The sequence below is a fragment of the Neodiprion fabricii genome, chromosome 2 (assembly GCF_021155785.1).
Source record: "Neodiprion fabricii isolate iyNeoFabr1 chromosome 2, iyNeoFabr1.1, whole genome shotgun sequence".
NCBI lineage: Eukaryota > Metazoa > Arthropoda > Insecta > Hymenoptera > Diprionidae > Neodiprion > Neodiprion fabricii.
Window position 1 is genome coordinate 2,154,463 of NC_060240.1, and position 18,463 is coordinate 2,172,925.

At 37.4% G+C, this 18,463-nt stretch overlaps 3 protein-coding genes and 1 long non-coding RNA gene across 6 annotated transcripts; 3 read left to right on the forward strand and 1 right to left on the reverse strand.

Annotated features, from left to right (window-relative positions):
- Positions 1–130: 130 nt before the first annotated feature.
- On the forward strand, positions 131–2,790 carry LOC124176090 (succinate dehydrogenase [ubiquinone] iron-sulfur subunit, mitochondrial-like). Its single transcript, XM_046556935.1, has 7 exons — positions 131–266; positions 805–935; positions 1,213–1,356; positions 1,436–1,631; positions 1,725–1,826; positions 1,886–2,008; positions 2,204–2,790. Exons 1-7 carry the CDS (start codon positions 222–224, stop codon positions 2,303–2,305), a joined length of 843 nt encoding a protein of 280 aa, XP_046412891.1. The 5' UTR covers positions 131–221; the 3' UTR covers positions 2,306–2,790.
- On the reverse strand, positions 2,489–9,582 carry LOC124176066 (nitric oxide synthase, salivary gland). Its single transcript, XM_046556883.1, has 24 exons — positions 9,277–9,582; positions 8,028–8,164; positions 7,754–7,916; positions 7,577–7,668; positions 7,367–7,508; positions 7,131–7,270; positions 6,852–7,026; positions 6,685–6,786; positions 6,418–6,612; positions 6,238–6,335; positions 6,002–6,146; positions 5,812–5,916; positions 5,678–5,745; positions 5,428–5,571; positions 5,178–5,352; positions 4,931–5,060; positions 4,792–4,870; positions 4,520–4,713; positions 4,281–4,450; positions 3,864–4,162; positions 3,667–3,791; positions 3,446–3,591; positions 3,173–3,364; positions 2,489–2,986 (listed from the first exon to the last, which is right to left on the reverse strand). Exons 1-24 carry the CDS (start codon positions 9,382–9,384, stop codon positions 2,879–2,881), a joined length of 3,432 nt encoding a protein of 1,143 aa, XP_046412839.1. The 5' UTR covers positions 9,385–9,582; the 3' UTR covers positions 2,489–2,878.
- LOC124176095 lies at positions 5,835–8,835 on the forward strand. 3 transcript variants are annotated; one of them, XR_006869299.1, is made up of 4 exons: positions 5,835–5,961; positions 7,243–7,518; positions 7,739–7,949; positions 8,459–8,835. It is a non-coding gene; the product is annotated as an uncharacterized LOC124176095 (long non-coding RNA). The 3 variants fall into 3 exon arrangements; XR_006869297.1 differs by having other exon boundaries at positions 8,019–8,481; XR_006869298.1 differs by lacking the exon at positions 5,835–5,961 and adding an exon at positions 6,977–7,117 and having other exon boundaries at positions 8,019–8,481.
- A 1,090-nt stretch (positions 9,583–10,672) lies between the features above and the next one.
- On the forward strand, positions 10,673–18,462 carry LOC124176882 (WEB family protein At5g16730, chloroplastic-like). Its single transcript, XM_046558708.1, has 12 exons — positions 10,673–10,776; positions 10,895–11,164; positions 11,379–11,533; positions 15,561–15,733; positions 15,818–16,089; positions 16,352–16,569; positions 16,659–16,812; positions 16,896–17,303; positions 17,381–17,740; positions 17,885–17,986; positions 18,065–18,184; positions 18,292–18,462. Exons 1-12 carry the CDS (start codon positions 10,720–10,722, stop codon positions 18,346–18,348), a joined length of 2,346 nt encoding a protein of 781 aa, XP_046414664.1. The 5' UTR covers positions 10,673–10,719; the 3' UTR covers positions 18,349–18,462.
- Position 18,463: the final 1 nt, after the last annotated feature.

Here is an 18,463-nt window from a genome sequence, read left to right on the forward strand (position 1 = left end):
TTTGTATTTATTTGCAGCATTCATTTTAAGATCGAATACATACTCAGCTATCGTATCCGTATTAACTTACGTTTAGAAATTCACAGCGTTTCTAATGTGATTCAAATCACGCGCCGCGCAACGATATTTCGATATTTCGACATTCTCGATTAGTGATGAGTTCGCACTGATTACGCAACGTTCTAGTGGCAGTTTGTGAATTGCGGTAGGCGGACGTAAAAATGGCAAAGATTTTCCCGACAAATTGCCGAAATGTCATTCGACAGGTACGTAATACTTGGTGCTGTTTTGCTAATTGGGACTTAGAAATTCACGTGATTTTTTCTCCTACTATTCGTTTTGAAGTTTTGCAAAATTTCATCCTTTTTTCAACCCTGTCATGACATAACAGATACCCACCTACTACGTTGACTGCCTACTATAGTTGTTTTCAGACTCGTAATCAAAGTTATTTTGTACTGTATTTATTCAGCAGACTGTTATCATCGGTTTAAAATTAAAGCCGAGTGTTTTCACTTGTGATAATTAAACCGTTGTTGACTCAATATTTTCCTGTATAACTTCGCCCGGAATGCGGTGCTACATCGTAGTTAGAATTTTAGGTTGGGCTTTAACCAATGACAACATAAGTTACGCTTTATCTCGCAAACAAAATTTCCAAATATAAATCTGAAAACATAGGAACTTTCAGCAGCATGCCAACAGTTGAATACCTCAGTTGATGAGTCGCAATTTATTTACTGTTCGTTTTATTTATAACCTCTCACTCGTTCTTCTCATTATCAATTTGAATCCATTTCACAGGTTCGTGGATTGCATTCATCCACGGTCCAAAATGCTGAAGCCAGATTGAAGACTTTCAGCATTTACCGATGGAATCCCGACAAGCCTGATGAGAAACCGGACATGCAAGATTACAAAGTTGACTTGAATTCGTAAGATTCCAGTATTGTTTTCTTACAAATCAGATTTATTCAATATATTAACGTTTTTGAAATTTACCACAACCTGCAAAACATTACACGATAATCATCATCTTATTCATTTGCAGATTTTGTGATATCCTTTTGTCGTCATTCCTCTGGATGCAATTACCTGTGAAACTAATTTCCTTGAACTGCCTATATCGATCCTAACAACCTTAATACACAAGTAACTTTTATCTGCAATATTTCATTTCTTTGGTTATTAATGACATAAAAATTTTTTCAGTTGTGGTCCCATGGTATTAGATGCTTTGATTAAGATTAAAAATGAGGTCGATCCAACTTTGACTTTCCGCCGTTCATGTCGGGAGGGAATCTGCGGTTCTTGTGCAATGAACATCGGTGGAACGAACACTCTTGCCTGTATTAGGTATGACTTTCACAATGCTTGAAGATTTTTATCTGTGCCTGCGTGAGTTCTTGTTCTTGACTCCAACATTTTTATATAGCAAGATTGACACAAACCTTAGCAAGAGAACCAAGATCTATCCATTGCCTCATATGTATGTCGTAAAAGACTTGGTGCCAGACATGAACCACTTTTACTCTCAGTACCGCAGTATACAGCCATGGCTCCAACGTAAAGATGCTAAAGAAAGTGGTACTCAGCAATACCTGCAAAGTGTTGACGATCGTAAAAAGTTGGTGAGTATTCCGCCAATCTATAGCGCATGTCATCTATTAATTTATTACAAAGTGTATCCTTCAGAAAATAACCAATGTAATATTATATTACAGGATGGTCTATACGAGTGCATTTTATGCGCGTGCTGCAGTACTTCTTGCCCGTCTTATTGGTGGAATGGAGACAAATATTTAGGCCCGGCAGTTTTGATGCAGGTAATTATGTCGTGATTAATTGAAATGGCGTTGGTCTCACCCTTTGCGCAACGATACAGGCTTACCGGTGGATCATCGACTCAAGAGATGATTTATCCAAGGAACGTCTCGAGAAACTAAGAGACCCGTTCTCAGTCTACCGTTGCCATACAATTATGAATTGCAGTCGAACATGCCCTAAGGTAAGTCTGTTTGCAGTGAACATTATTGAATCGGGTAATAGGAAATCAGTGAGGATTATGGAAAGCCTATAAAATTGAAATAAAAATATCAAATCATGCAAAAAATAAAAAAAAACATTAAAAAGATCATTACTCTCAAAAGTTTAAATATTTGAATATTGGTTTTTATGAAATGAATAAATTCTTTTCAACTAGGGGCTGAATCCTGGTAAGGCAATTGCAGAGATAAAGAAGTTGTTAGCTGGTGTTATAGAAAAGGGTGAACCGGGTCTCAACACTACTGCTCTGCACAATTGAGTATTGCTTGTAGGAATTAGTCAGATATAAGAGTTATTTGTGCACAGTATTGTCGTGCATAGACGTATAAATGTGCAAGCAATGTATACGTATACCATGGTATGTATGCATGTATTTATATATGTATGTACATAAAATATCAAAAGCATCACTAAAGTGATTCGGTACTTTTTGAAATGTTAATTTTTCTCCAGTTATAATTTAAACTTATTGTAACGCTCTTCTGACATACTTATACTCTATGTTTGATGGATACGTAGAAAAAACTTACAATTTCACGATTGTTACGTCGGCATACTTGTTATTAACGAATCCGTGTAAAATTTCTACAAAGTTAATGACCAGTATTAATATGCAATGAACATTACTTATTTATCATAAGGTGAAATTTAGTTCTATGAGTAACGGTATAAAAATAAATTAACCGTGTATTGAGATTCAAAGATTGTAATTTATTATTTGAAATATAACATTCTTGTAAGATATGCAGAAAGAGATTTGATATTATTATAGTAAAATTTGCCTATCTCTAAGTCTACTAAAGTGCAAGATTTAATTAGTTTATTACTTTCTTCACGGTTCCGATGCCATTCTGATTCTCGCTGTCTCTCGCGATCGATTGTGCACTTCAGCAGTACGTAGAGTTATACCAAATATGTCCTCGTGGTATCGATTTTCATCCTGACAAAAATTGACATTCAAGTGTTATGAAGTATTTGTATATTAGGTAATATATTTACTGATCACATTGGCATGCTGTTATAAAATTAGAGAGATTGATTGCAGATTGACGAAAGGATTGTTTCTATAATAGATTGCGAGAGAAGTTTTTTCCGTTAAATTATCATCTGTAAAATATGGCATTACCCTCAAGGATAGCATATAAGCCTCAACTTCCTTATTACTGAGCCTGCCATGTGTCTGAATAATCTGTTTCAAAGTTTGATAAACGTCCTCTGCCATTGTGCAATCACCACACACATAAAAATGGCCTTGCTCATGTACTAGCATCCCAAATATCTGAGAAGCCTCTGCTTGAATCAAATCCTGGACGTAAGTCTGTAAAATTTATGATATGTTTCTGACTCTAGTCATTTACCACTTAAGTATTTAATCAGCTGTGTCCAATCTTAAATTTACCTTCTTCACTCCAGGCTCGCGCGATAATGCGAGAAATACTTTGTCCAATATACCAGCTTTAAGCATCGCGTTCTTTTCCTCTCTGTACAAATCTAAATCCCGTTGCCGACACCCAAAGAACAACCAGGTCTTCCCTACTTTTATGTCTGCAACGAAAATTTAATAGAATTTGCAGTCAAGCTGAAGGCAATGGTGATGGATTTAATTTGAAAGTTCTCTACCTTTGGAGAGCCTCATTTCTGAAAGTCTGTGATGCCAGAATCCACGGAATGGTGCAATCCCGGTTCCTGGGCCAACGAGTATCATCGGTGCTCTTTTATCCAATGGCATGTAGAAGTTTGGCGCACTGAAAAGTTGTCCGTATTAAATATATAAATATAAAAGACTGTTTCTTTTCTGCATTTTTCTCTGTATTGACCTTCGAACGAAAACGTAAAGTGATTCGCCATCTGCCAACTGGTGGAGATAATTTGAACAAACTCCATAATGCATTGGCCCTGTACCATCTTGGGTCTTGTACTGAACAACGGCAACTGTGAGATGTATTTGTCCCTGATGGACATTAGGTGATGATGAAATACTGTAAAATCTTGGCTGCAAAGGTGTAAGCTGAAGAATCAAAAGTGATGCGAGTGGTCTAACAGATGGAAACTCTTGGAGAACTTCTAAAAGATTTGGGAATTTCCAGTGACGCCAATCCTCGTATGCCGTTGAATTCTGATGTAGAAAAAAAAAAGCAGATATTTTGTCAAATCTCTGGTAAGATTAGTAGTAGAAAATACGAAATTTTCTAAAACATATGATTGTTATTATTGTTGAGATTTTTCTTACGTACAGTCGCTAGTTCAGTGAGCTGCGCTTGTTCTTCTGGGTTTGTTGCTATTGATGCAAAATATCGCAAAAGATTTGGAGTTGGTGGGGTAGTTATGTCCAAAAATCTTGTTAGCAACATTCGTAACGAGTTTGGCAGATAGCGTTCATGTGGCATCCAAGTTTTCACAATGCCTGCATGTTCAAAAATAAGTCAATCGTGAAATTTGTTTTGTAATGTATCTCGACGCAAATACAACGAACCATTTGGAGTGTGAGACTGCTTCTGCATTTGCAATTCAATCGATATGTCCGGATCTACATTGGTCTGAAGACGCTCTATAATACTATCAACAAGTTGAGCTCTGTTGCATGCAAAAACACCCAAGTGATCGCCTGGCTTGTATTTCAATTCCATTCCAGCAATTTCGTCAAGTTCAAGCAATAATGTAACACCACTAAAGATGGGAGAACGAACATTATTACACTTGTACTAAAGTTCAACCAATTTCTAACTGTATCCCAAATTTGCTTACCTAGAGTTACTGCCGTTCAAATTAGTTTTTCGTAACATGTTGCACGACATGACGTTTCTCGAATGGCACTTCTTCAATGCTGAAATGTAAAACATATTATTGTCAGGGAGGGTTGAGGGTAAAATATAGAGAAATTTACCTGTAGCAATTGGCTGTGGGTCAGCCTCAACAAAGCGCACTGCGGCTGGTGATAAAACGTCGGAGCCCAATGACAGGGCAACTTCTAACAAAGTCTCATCATCATCCAAGCAAAATGTTTCACATGCGACCTGAAAAGTGAAATACGATATCAGAATAGGTTAAAGTGAAATTACTTTTTATTCGGCTAATAATGTCTTTATATTTTGAATTTAGGAGCCGAATGCAACTGTCAATTTTTTACAAACCGTAAATGTATCTGCCGCCCATTTCCTGAAAGCCTGTTCCTGTCCACACATCTCGTCTCCCTGTGCCAAGCGCAGCAGACGTTCGCCCCCTAGTTCACCAAGCAGATTATCCACGTAACGTCCGAAAGCGCAAAAGTTTGGATATGCTGATGATCCCAATGCAAAAACTGCAAACCTATAATGGAAAGTAATTGTAAAATTACACATCAATTCGCGTCTCATTTTATGCATCAAGTTCGTATCAACGAACCTGACATTGCTTAATGGCCCAAAAGTATCCTCGGCTTGAGATTCGGTGAAGGAGCCACGAAGGGAATCCAACCGGTCTAATTTCTTAGAACTTCCTAATTCTGTCTGGCTGTTTGCCTTTATAAACGACTTGGAAGTTGCCAGGCTGAGAATATAATAATAATTTTATAGTAAGATTAAATTCAGAGCAATTTTTTACCAGTTGCATCAGATGAATCTTTGATAGCAGTGAAAGAATGGAAGCAAAGTACCTGATCTTATTTTCATTGTTTGAGTAGGTTTCATTCATCTTCATCGCGTACAAGTTTTGAGCGAATGCCTGAAAGATGTAAAAAATTTGATTATAGGAAGTAACATATATTCTCATGGATGAATAATTACTCACTTCTCCATTTTCAGGCGGATCACCATTTCCAAAAGTAGATGTAATGACCAACAATAATGCTTCGTGTTCAATATTGCTGATGTCGTAATCTGCCATGCAGTGAACCTGTAGAAAATTTAGTGAAACTGGTATATTTCAGTCAATTATCAGGTGAGATTTCAAGAGCATCTTTTATTTATTTTTTATTCACCTGAGAATGAAACGCATGCCCAAGAAGCTCTCCAAGTTTTACCGCGTACATTTCTGATGTTTTTGTTTCAGTAGCAAAAAGTACCGTGGCTTTAATTCGACGGGATAAAGCTCGTCCAAATAATTTTGACGTGAATTTCACAGCTCTGTAACAAAAAATGATTGCACGATGTCAGAGCGCCAGCTTGAAAGGAATTTTCAAAAGGTCAAATAAATATTGAACATTAACTATCGTACCTAGCTATTTGCTTAAAATGAAACTTTCTCCTCGGTTTTTTTGAAAACGATTTCTTGTCTCGTCCTTTCTTCCACTGATGAGTTTTCCAGGCAGGGTCCTAAAATTTTGCGAATTGTAATTTTTATCCATACTCGCGAAAATTAGCAGTAACAATAGAATGAGACTTTCTGTATCATCACCTGATAATCGTACGATGGTTTAAGATAGTATAATGCCATTTCTTGGTGAAATACTGGAGTAGCTGAGCCAGAAATAGGCGGAACAATCCACAGCCAATCTGCTGGACAACCGTTGCGTAGACGCATTTCATTTTCATAATGTTTCATGAACGATTCTGAGGCCGTATGATGATCGACAATTGTTACATTTTTCATCTAAAATTCATGAAAGCAACTGTTATAACTCAGGCTACTTCAACATTGAAGATTTGGAATTGAATGACGCACCTGAAAACTGTGAAGCACCGCGACATTTGCCTCTATCATAGCTTTGTCTCTCCACAGTGAACTCGCTGTTCTGGTATCCAGGCCCATATGAGTTGCGATAGTCTGAAACACGTGCAAAATATATGCATAGTTGCGATGAAATAAACTCAACATCTAGTCTAATTTACCTCCAACATATTGTAACGCTGAATGTCGCAAAGATCTCGAGAGCCTATTTCTGTGCTCATGTACCATCCGTTGAATGGCGCGGCAGTGAATTCCAGTCCACCACAATCGAATATCATACCAGAAACAGCTGGTACTGCAAACCACTTGAGATTTAATTTTTCGAACCACTCGTATCTGAAAGGCATTTGAAGATTGTACAGTGAAAAATATCCAAATTTGGAATCATCTTACTGCAAGTGTCTGTGAAAAACTTGTTCGATAAAAGGTATAATAGTTACGTCGGATGGCTGAGAGAAACTTCAAGTACAAGTTCAGTCGGAATGTCAAAGTAGTCAGGATCGTGTCCATTCGCTGATAACACTAGTGGCAATATATCAAATCTTGTTCCAGAACCCCGCCATCCAAGCTTCATGCAGAGCTAAGAAAGTGATTTACAATTATACTTCAATCACGATAGAGATGAAATGGAAAATTGCTTGAATCTTTTTGGAAATATCATTTATTCCTGACAAACCTCTGTAAATTCTACGTTTACTGGATCTCCCGTGATTGTACCATCAGCGTTTTTGTAACCAGCGTAGCTAATGAGCTGTTGATTCCAGACTTTATAATCATGCTTGCCGTCGGTTCGTTGTGGAAAGATGGTGATTGCTGATCTACAATACAGTGAGAATTAAATTTGTGTTAGTATTTTATAAGTCAAATGCATCAAATGATTATTCACCTGATATTTCCCTTGTTTGTACTGTACTTGATGTGGTTGCAGAGTGCCTCAAACATGCCACTAGTGGTTGTCACATATCGACAGTCAAAAACCTGGTGAATTTTATTATTTCAAGATATTATACATATGCAAAGCATTCATAGCTTTTCTAAATTTTTTCAGCAAAAATCACCGAACCTGCAGTTTTGACCACTGAATCCGTCCAATGCAACGAGCCGCATTTCTCCAGGCCAATTTTGCTCCATACACCAACTCTGTTTCTGTGAGTTGGTACGTACTCGCGCCCAACACTTCTCGCCGTATGCTTTCCCAGCGTGATCGGTGCGCATCGCTGTTCAATCTACACATCGAATTGAGCGCATTGAGACTTAAGGTGTTTACACAGATATTCAATATTGATACCGTAATTAGGTTTTAAAAAACATATGTAATCTGTTTTCAGATACATTACCGTCTAATCGACGCAAAGTATTGATCGAGAAAATCTTTAGCATGTACTAGAATTTCATCTTTTGAACGTGGCTCTGTGCTGTGATTAGGCAAAGACATTATGCTGCCCAAACAGACTTCACTGGAGCAATGCGTTTTCTGGAAAATAAATTTAGCGATGTTATCGAGTTTAATGTTGATGTGTAATATAGCGGAGTGACAAATTTGAAGTTTCAAGCGTTATTACATCCGTTTCCTGTAAACGCTATAACCATTGAAGACATTAGTTTTTCTGGCAACGATCATAATATTGTTTACTTTCAAATGTACGGTACACACTAAGTACGTATACGTATAATTCATTTGAAAAAGCAATGTTACACTAACATTGGCAAATATTTTTTATATCCTTTTTACTGTATGTAAGTACTGATATTGTATAATATGGTTCAGATAAAACGCAAGGATACCGTGAACAATGAATTTCAATCATGATGGGTGAGTATGTGATATTCTAAAGCAGTTAAAATGTTCATTTAATCTTAACAGCTTCTGCTTCTACAATTACACGTACAGATAATTTTATACATCAATGTTCGATCACGTTCCTGTTAACAATCACTACCAAGCAATGAATGGGTATGCATGTGCATGCATAAATTGTAAGGACTAAACAGTTTTCTAATTCGTGTACCATTCAATGTTTTCTTTGCTTAATTTAATCTCATCGACAAAGGATGATGAAAAAATTTTTAAAAAAACAAAAGAATTATTACGACGAAATGAACAAGTAATACAAAGGTGTGTATTTTAAACTTTATATATGTTAATTGAAGGATCAAAATGAAAATCAAAACGTGAAGAAAATTTTTTCCATTTTACTGAATTTATTTGAAATGGTAAAATTCTATCGATTTTTCCCGCTGATATACGAATGACTTATGAACGAAGAATAAAAAAATTGTACCGTGTCTGGGGATTCAAATCTACGATATGAAGTTGTGTAAATGTTCGTAAAATATGAGAATTAAAAAAAAAAAAAAGAAAAAGTCTAATTCTCGTCTTTTGGATGTAAATTCAATTTCAAAATTGAACGATATAAGCCAATATAATTGCTAAAGTATAACCGACGATCAGTGTGATTATTTCTTGTTAAGATTCTCACATTGAGAATAAGAAGGAATTATCGAGGGTTAATTTGTTGCGATCGATATATATAATTTATATTAAAAAAAAAATCATTTGATATAATTCTAAGATTATATCCGAACCTCGGCATTGTTGCTGTGAAGAGAATCGAACGCTTCTGTTTTGTATATGAGATTTCGAAGTTTCGTCGGTTTTCTCTGACACGGAGGCGCAGCTTCGTGGTCCTTCATCTCGGCAATGTACGGGACGAGTAGATTTCTTTCAGTTTCGTCCCTTCCGTTTTTCTTCCTTCCCTCTCCTTTTCTTCCAAAATTCTTGCCCAACGTTCGCGGCTCTCGCTTCCGCGATCTGCGCGATCTATATATACATATATATATATATATATATACCGTACCCTTTCCTTGGTCAATGAAAGCGACTTAAATTATGTCTACCCCCGGATTCGAGGACGCGGAGTGCCGAAAGTGGGAGGACCGAAGACGCAGCCCAGCATCCTCGACGGTTGCTAACATGCGCTGTGAACGTATATATCATCGATTTACCACGAGTTTCAAACCAGGTGTTTTGTGAAAACCGCGCCTAGACAGGGACTGGTTAATGTGCCTAATTGATTTTTAGGAACGCCGAGTTTTATTCACCACGTTTCACGTATCCCGATATGATCGTATCGTATCCTCATCGATTTACAATTATTCCCACGGATTTGGTTACAGATCAAGCATTTTATGATGTAAAGGACGTTTATTTACTTATGTATTTATTTATTTGGTAATTTTTGGCTCGGCGTCACTATACATACGATGTATGTAGAACTCGTTTTTCAACGTATTATTTGATATACGTAAAACGGATCTTCGGTCAATACAAGTAATGAATATTGAGTACTTTTACAGGTCGTAGAAAGTACAGATTATTTTTCCGACAATGGGTTGTTACGAAGAGCCTCCGGCTATGTATTTCTAAACCAATTGCTTGCAATGAAATAATTAATCATGAATATTTTTATCATGTACTGCTTATCTGCAGTTTGATGACATAAGACGAAAATTAACAATAATGATCAAGTAAAGTGTATGTAATTAATCAATTGTTGATGCCATACAAGTATTGAGAATCGAAATTAATGTATAGTCGAGGAATCTGATTTGTCTGTTCTGAGTTAATGGACTATGATATGTATGGTAAAATGCAGAGAAAGTGCAAAAAACTTAACCCCTGAAGTTAGCAAGAAAGTAAATATCTACCAACCGATTAGACATGATCGTATTGATAATTTGAATTTTAAAACACTAGTCGCAATCGATAGCTCTCGATCGCGCGCTTGATACCGCGATTGTCTTATTTTTTCATATCAAAGAGCCATATTCAGAGTGCAGAAACTCAAATCTGAGGATTCTGGGTACTCAGAATCAGTTTGAAGCTGCAATTCGAACATAACGACTTTCACGCTTTGCGGTCGAGTTGCATAATAATTTGAAATCAAGAGAGTGGAGAGAAAAAAGAGATTAGACGAAACTTCAAGTTTAATCAAACTCATTTAAAGCGAGCCTGCTGTATAATTTACTATGGAGAAACGATCGTATAGCGAGTATGATCCGAAGTCTGTCTCTGTTGCAGGAAGCGTACGTAACGTATTCTCTTTGCATTTTTTTCTCAAATCTAGAGACTATTTCGTTTTATAACTTTATTATTTAATTACCGGCTGTCGTAGTTTCTGAACGATTTTTCCAAAAAATATAGAAAAGAAAAGCGATAAATGCTATTGACCAAAGCGACAATCCTTCGTCAACGCAAAAAATTGCCGGCCACACTAGCAGTTGGAGTAGAATTGAAAACCAGACGCCAACCATGAATCTGACTCAGATTGAAGGGCAGCCTATGTCTCAGGAGGTCGTAATGAGTAGCTCTCAAGACGTGGATGATCCATTGGCCAATAATCTACAAAGTTTATTGGAGATATGGAATAATAATGCGACGCAGGGTGAATTAATTTTAGTTGACGATGATCAGGTGAACGAGAATTTTTTTATTCTGAAGTATTTGGCTCTTAAAATTAAAAATAGTTACTATGTGATTTTCCCGGGTTACAAAGTCACTTTATATACTATAGTTTTTGTAAGTACAAGTGAAAAGTCCAATCAACGCGTGTATATAGAATTATAATTATTGAAAATTTGAATCACGCATTTTAATGTGTTTCCGATTCGTACAATTTGTACTGCAGCATCAGCAGTTGACGGAAATGGAAGAACAACTCGCGCAGGCTAAGTTGACAATCAAGGGTTTGGAACAAAGGCTTTCCAAGGCCGTCGAACGCAAGATCGTAATGAAGAATATTATTCAAGACCAAGTTAAAAGGGGGGATGAAATTACGAAAAGGTAATATTTACCTTCAACTGACAAGATTATTGCTGCTGTTGCTAGTACCTCACAACTGCATCACACACCTCATACTTGTTCGGGTGATTCTTATTTTAGTTATGTCGGAATTTCTTCGCATTCACCGCCCAAAAGTAATCCATATATATAGGAAAAAAATTGACCGCAACCCTGAATTTGCCCGACAACTCTAACACGCCCGCCATGCAGTCGAATTTTTATATGGAAAAATGCATTCATTTAAAATTTTTTTAAGAAAGTTATTTATTTCTTTAAAATTATATATTCTAAAAAAATTCTTGCGCCTATTTTATGGGAAATTTTTTTATTATATATATATATATATATATATATATATATATATATATGTATATATTGTAACGCTAGATTCTGTTACCCTCGGATGAGGACTTACCGTTGACACTTTGGCGCGATTCTCCACTGATCCGCAATATCAAACTATAACAAAATAATTACGTTGTGCGCCAGACGCGTTAGCGTCGATTTTCAAACAATAATGCAAATCAATAAAATTAACACAAAACCGTACAAAAGAGATAAATAGAGTGTCACGTGCGGAGCGGTCTCGCACGCGACGACTTCACCCTCTTTGTTATTAACGAGGTTTATTTATTTAATTTTTGGTGGATTCGGAGGTGAACGTCCTCTACAGGGCGTTCCGTGGGAAATGGTTTGAAGGATTTCAATTATTTTGTACCAGTATTCTGAATGGAAGCAAGTAGAAATGTTTAATGAAATAACTAGAAGCAGCAAGGTTATAGACAAGGAAGCTTACACTATGTTCTTATGCTACTCACGTTCTTGCTCTTTCGCACTCTCACTTGTGGATTCTGCTTCGGCCTCGAAGGTGCCGAAGCTTGTGGCTTTGCGTATTGCGCTTAATTCTAACTTGACAGACTGATGTCGCGACGCGAGATGCTTGGACGACCGCGTGTAGATTTACAGGGAATTCTCTCTCTGATCGTCGGAGACCCAAGACTGATAACTCTTTACTCGACAGCTCTGAAGGAGCCTGATTCCGTAGATGTTGGTTTGATGCTGTCTCTAACGGGACTGTCTTCGCTCGCTCGTCCGACACCCCTTGGAACGTCGGGCGGCGAGCGAGCTTTTTGCCGACTTTGCAATTTCAAACAAAGGCTCGCCTCGCAACGGTCATCCTCGAAGCGCGTGATTTCGCGCTCGCCTCATCCCGGTGTTGATGACACCCGGGATCTGGCGGGCGCGAAGACGCTGACGTTGCTGGCTGTCCAACTATGCCGTTGCGCTTGGCTATACCACGAACTGATTATAATAAGATATTTTATATGGACTAACTAAAACTATGCTTCCTTGTCTCGAAAGATAATAATAATGAAAAAATAATAATTGTTATGATCGGTAATATATTACAGTTTTGGGTAAATGTGCGGCGCTCGTGACAAGAGAACCCGTTGTATGGCTAGGCACAGGTACGATCGCGTATATCCCGGTAGAGTGGCGGAATTCAAGGCAGCTAACAGTAATTCCAGAATTAAAGAAAATAACAAAATAAAGAATAAACTCCAGGCAAAAGGAAAATGAACAGGTCAATCGATCATATATTGTCGAGAAGGTTACATGATTGAGACAGGCAAATAAGATGGTATCGACAGCGGTAGTTAATAAAATAAATAACAGCCACCGATGGCTGACGCGGCCTAAACGGAAAGTCTAGTGTCAGCCACCGATGGCTGACGTGGCGCTCAACGTGTTAACAGAGAAAAATGGACGTAGGTCGAGAGATGCGATATAATGCAAGAGTTGACTTAAAACTACACGTCACTGGGCGACGTGATCTTACCCAAGTTGCAAATGACGCTACGAAAATTATTATTCTGTCAATTAGAACGAGAGAACTTCACTGCGATCGGTAGAAAACAACGTGACGATAGTTTGGTAGATGATACGACAAATTTACCATAAATTATACCCAGTATGAGAGATTGACATTCAGTAACAATTTACCAAGTCGGCAAACGATCGACTAGGTAGCCTTCGGTAGAATTAGTCGTAAACAGTAGATTCGATAATTTATAATTATTACGTACGCGAGGAATTAAATAATGAATTCCTAAACATAACTTTTGAGAGAATACCAAAATACAAAGTTATGAGAGAGTGAGAATTTCGGAGAGTTTACATAATAGAGAAATACACTAAAATACACCGCAATACAAAAGAATAATTCACAGAACTTAATTTAACAAAATACGGAGAAATAAATAACAGGCAAAAATAGTATAAAATTGTCAATAGTAATAAAGAAAAAGGTGCGGTAACATCTAGGGGTGATTTTACGCTCGCTTGTACTCCAAGGAACTCGATATACGATACAATAGATACAAAAATAAATAAAAATATAATAAACAATGACAGAAATAAAATATAAAGCACACTACTATTACAAAAAGAGTATGGAATAAAATATGAAGCCAATCGGGCTCAAAATACGATAGAAAATACAGAAGCAGGGTAATAGAGATTCACAAATAATCAGAAAAATCATAAATACAAGAGAAGTAATTATTTGGCAGTTACGAGGTCGCTCAGATACGAAAATAATAAATGACTGAAATGATGCAGTCACACGGCGGCTTACTGCAACTCTAGGCCGTGGACCATGATTCACACAAAGTCGATAAATACCATAAGAAAGAATAGAAATTATGAGCCACTTCGTAACGGTACAATTCAAAGGCAGAAGCCTTACCTTGACCGTTGACCTCAGGCACACAAACTGACTCTAATTTAAATTATACGTTATATTAGCAAAACTGAGAAGGAAGGGAAAAAGAATGAAAAGAGTTTAGAAGGATAAAGGTTTTCGGTAGAATAAACGATAGAACGATAGCGGTAGAACGAAAGGTATCGGTAGCTTAAATCGGGAGAATAATCGGGAGAATGCGGAAAAACGAAGCTGTCCCTCGGTTTACGGTCCAGGCTGCCTATCATCGGGGACTTCTTTGGCAGAGGCATACACAGGGTGCCTCTCGGCCAAAGTTACCGGGTGGAGAGTGACGCCTCATTGTTCACCTCCACTGGCTTTTGTACAGGCAGTAGCTAGCTGCCTGTACCTGAGGTCGTGCAGTCAGACGGTTGGCCAAACCGTGGACCACGACCCACACAATTAGTCCCTGCCGATAGGAAGGCAGCGTCGATCCTCAGAATGATGGCTTTATCAACCTGGACGTAGTGGTTTGGGGTCGGTCCGGCACCAGGCCGGTAAGTCGGAGGATGGCAGGCTACGGTCTGCCCTTCACGCCACCCTTACGGCATCCGATAGAGCTGGCGGCTGGTTCCTCTTCGAGAAACGGTGCCCTCGGCCGCCGGAAGGATTTTTATCTCCCTGTTCACCGGCAGTCGAGGCGATACGGAAGGTTCGGGTGGATGCTACCCCAGGTGTATATAAAGGTGCACCAAGGTAGTCAGTGTAGTCTGATGAGACCGTCAGTAGGCGAAGTCGTCGAGAGCTGCAAACGGTAGATAGTGGTCCCTTGTTGATCGGGATCGTTGTCGTCCAAGTACCTTGTTAGCTTGCGCCGAAGCGCGAAATAAAGAATTTACAAAAAAGAATTAGTTAAAAAGTAGTTATCGCCTATTTTGTATCGAGTTCGGTTGGAGTACCCTGCTGAGGACGCGTAAACTAAAAATAATAGCGGTTGTGTGCCCTTGTGACGGGCGACTCTGAAACGCCACGTTACAATATATATATATATATATATATATATATATATATATATATATATATATATATATATATATATATATATATATATATATATGTTGATATATATATGTTGATCACTTTTGGGGCGATGAGTGTGAAGAAATTCCGACATGACCAAAATAAGGACCACCCTAATATACTTATACATGTTGGTGCCGTAATCAAAGTCCTATCAAATAGCGACTATAACTTATTACAAGTTGTGTATGATATTGACATACCATATTAATTATTTCGTACTGATTCCATTCTTTTTGACAGGCAAAATGTCGTTTTCGACTTGATGGCTGTCGCAGAGGAGCACTTCGAGAGCGCAGAGAACACGCTCACTGAATGCGAGGAGGTCGAAGATGACCTGGCAAAATTGTATAATAACGCTAAACTAAAGCAGCAGGAGACTAAGAATATTCTGACCGAATCGTTTGATAAATACCGTAATCTTCTCACTTTACTTTCACCTTCATAAACTTTGACTCTGACAACCGACCAACGTTATTTTTCATCATTGTCATTTGAAGGTGAAACTGAAACAAAGGAATTGGTAGAGCAATTGGCAATGTTAAACAGGCAATCGTTGATCGATGAAACTAGATATCAACAGCTCGAAGATCAATTATCCGATTTGACTCGCCTTAATTCTGAAGTTGATCTTAAACAGGAGATGGCTGAAAAAACATATAATGAAAATCGGGTAAAACACGCCGAAGAGATGAGTAAAATATCTGAAATCAAAACGAATATTGAAACAAAATTGAAATTGGAAATAGAGGAGCAGTCGAAATTGGAAGTTGTACGTGTCTCGCAAATATTATTTTCAAATCCAGAGTTGGTTTTTAAAGAAACTTAGGTCTGGTGTAAAATTCCGTTAGATGAAGATAGTAGTAGAAACGTAGTGAAACTGTACCAAAAATCGTAGAAAAAATAGCCATAGAATTAGTTTTCTGTTTTTCTTTTTGCAGGTTTTCACGCATTTTCTGTACGTTTTTATCCGCATCTAACGAAATTTTTACGAAAAGTTTATAATTAGATCAAATCGATCTTCTTGTCTTCAGGAAAATGAAGGAATTTTAAAAAAGGTTGACGAGTATCGCTCAAAATGTGAAGCGCAGCAAGCTACGTCCGCCCAGTATAAGGAACAGATCAAATACTTGACTACCACTTGCTGTGAGCTGGAGGAAGAAGAAGCGAAATTGAACACTGAACTTCTTGAATCAAATAGCTCACATTTTGCGTCAATTTCAGAAAAAGATTCAGAATTAGCTGAGTGCAGGTAATTTATCGTGTAAGTCGACGACAATGCTGACATTTATTGTACCCTTGGTAATCATAACTCATACATGTGCATGTATTCAAATTTAGAAATCAATTGGAGGATTTAAGATCGAAGGTCGCAAAAACGTCCGAAGAACTCATTAAAATTACCGAGGATAATAAAAATTTATCTGAAACTGATGTCAAAGCTGTTGACGAAATGAACAGATTGACTGTAAAGTTACAAAATAAAGACGGCGAGGTACGTATTACTTATAGTGTAATAATTACCGCCAAGATTTCCTCGCACTATTTTCCTTGCATTAAAATCTAACTTCATTTTAGTCATCAAAACTGAACGCCGATTTAAGTAATGCCTTGACGGAGCAAGAAGAATTGTCTTTGAATTATGAGAGCCTAAACGTACAGTTAACAGCGCTGAAAGATCAAAACTGTCGGGCTAAATCAGAATTTGAAACATGGGAAATAACGCAAAATCAAAAGCTTAGAAACATATCCGAAATGAACAGACAACTTGCTACATCCGAGCATGATTTGAAGAATGTATCCGACTATGTCACCAAACTCGATTCAGAACTCGCCAATAAAGAAGCGAAATATTCTGTACAATTGAATCAGTATGAGAAGACTATTGAAGAAAAGGATTGTAAAATTGCCGATTGTTCAAAAACGCTGATAAATTTGCAAAATAAAAAGAAGCACAACGAATTGGAGTATAAAAAAAAACTGAAGGTAAGAATTGAACCTTTTCTTTTCATTTATTCACTATTACACTTGATTTTAAGTTTAATCATGAGTTTCTTAATCAGATAAAAACAAACTTGGCGGAGCAATGCCAAGTAGCTGACCATGCAAAAGAGATCCAAGAACAAAAAGCGAAAATCGATATTCTCCAAAATCAGATATCAGTTGAAAAGCTGAAGCTTGAGCAGAATGGTTTGAAAGAACAAGAATTAAATAAACAAAAAGAAATAGAAGATTTGAAGTTAGTGGAATTGCAATCCAAATTTGTCGATCTTAAAGCCAAATACTCTACTGCCAGAGAACGAAACAACGATCTTCGTACCAAATTGCAAAAAATTGAAGAGGCGAAGCAAATGACGAACACGGGGACGTCGCTGTCGATTGTCTCAAGTCCACTCCTCGGAATGAGTTTCGCTAGACCCGAGGTAACATATTTGAGTATAACCGATCATCGTATTTTTAAACGTTGGATATTGAACACTCCGAATGATTTGAATAATTTAAAATATCTCGCAACGACCTGCATAACGTTTAAACTAGATAGGATATTGCATTACTGTCATTTACAGGGAAGTATAATTTCATCGACACCCGTTCATAGTCCGACTGGGACTGAAATGGCACAGTTAGAAATATCTTCCGACTTAAGTAGTATTGACGGAATGCAAGCAGTAAGTAGATTCCATACCTTGATTAAATTCTTGTATTGCGCACGAAAAACAACCAATGGTTTTATCTTGTTTATTCAGATTACAGAAATAGAACGCGAGTACGAAAAGTTGAGTCAGTCTAATAAGACTGACGCTGTAAAATTAAGTCAAACAGATAGGACAGAAAATACCGGCTCAACATCATCTGCAATTGCTGTGGTAAGACGATATGCTATCCACATGAACTCCACTGACGTTATGATTTAAACGGATTTTCACGCGGTTTTTTTTTTTTTTTTTTTTTTGTGTTGTTCCTTCATATCCAGGTACCACCGCAACAGAGAAGCAGAAAATCTTACAAGCCATGCTACAAACGAAAGTAAACATAGACGTGAATGCGTTACATTTTTTTGCACACGTAATAATAATAATTATCATTTCACAAAGATTTATAGATGCCATGAATTAATGAAGAAACAACGTACAGAAAATACCTTA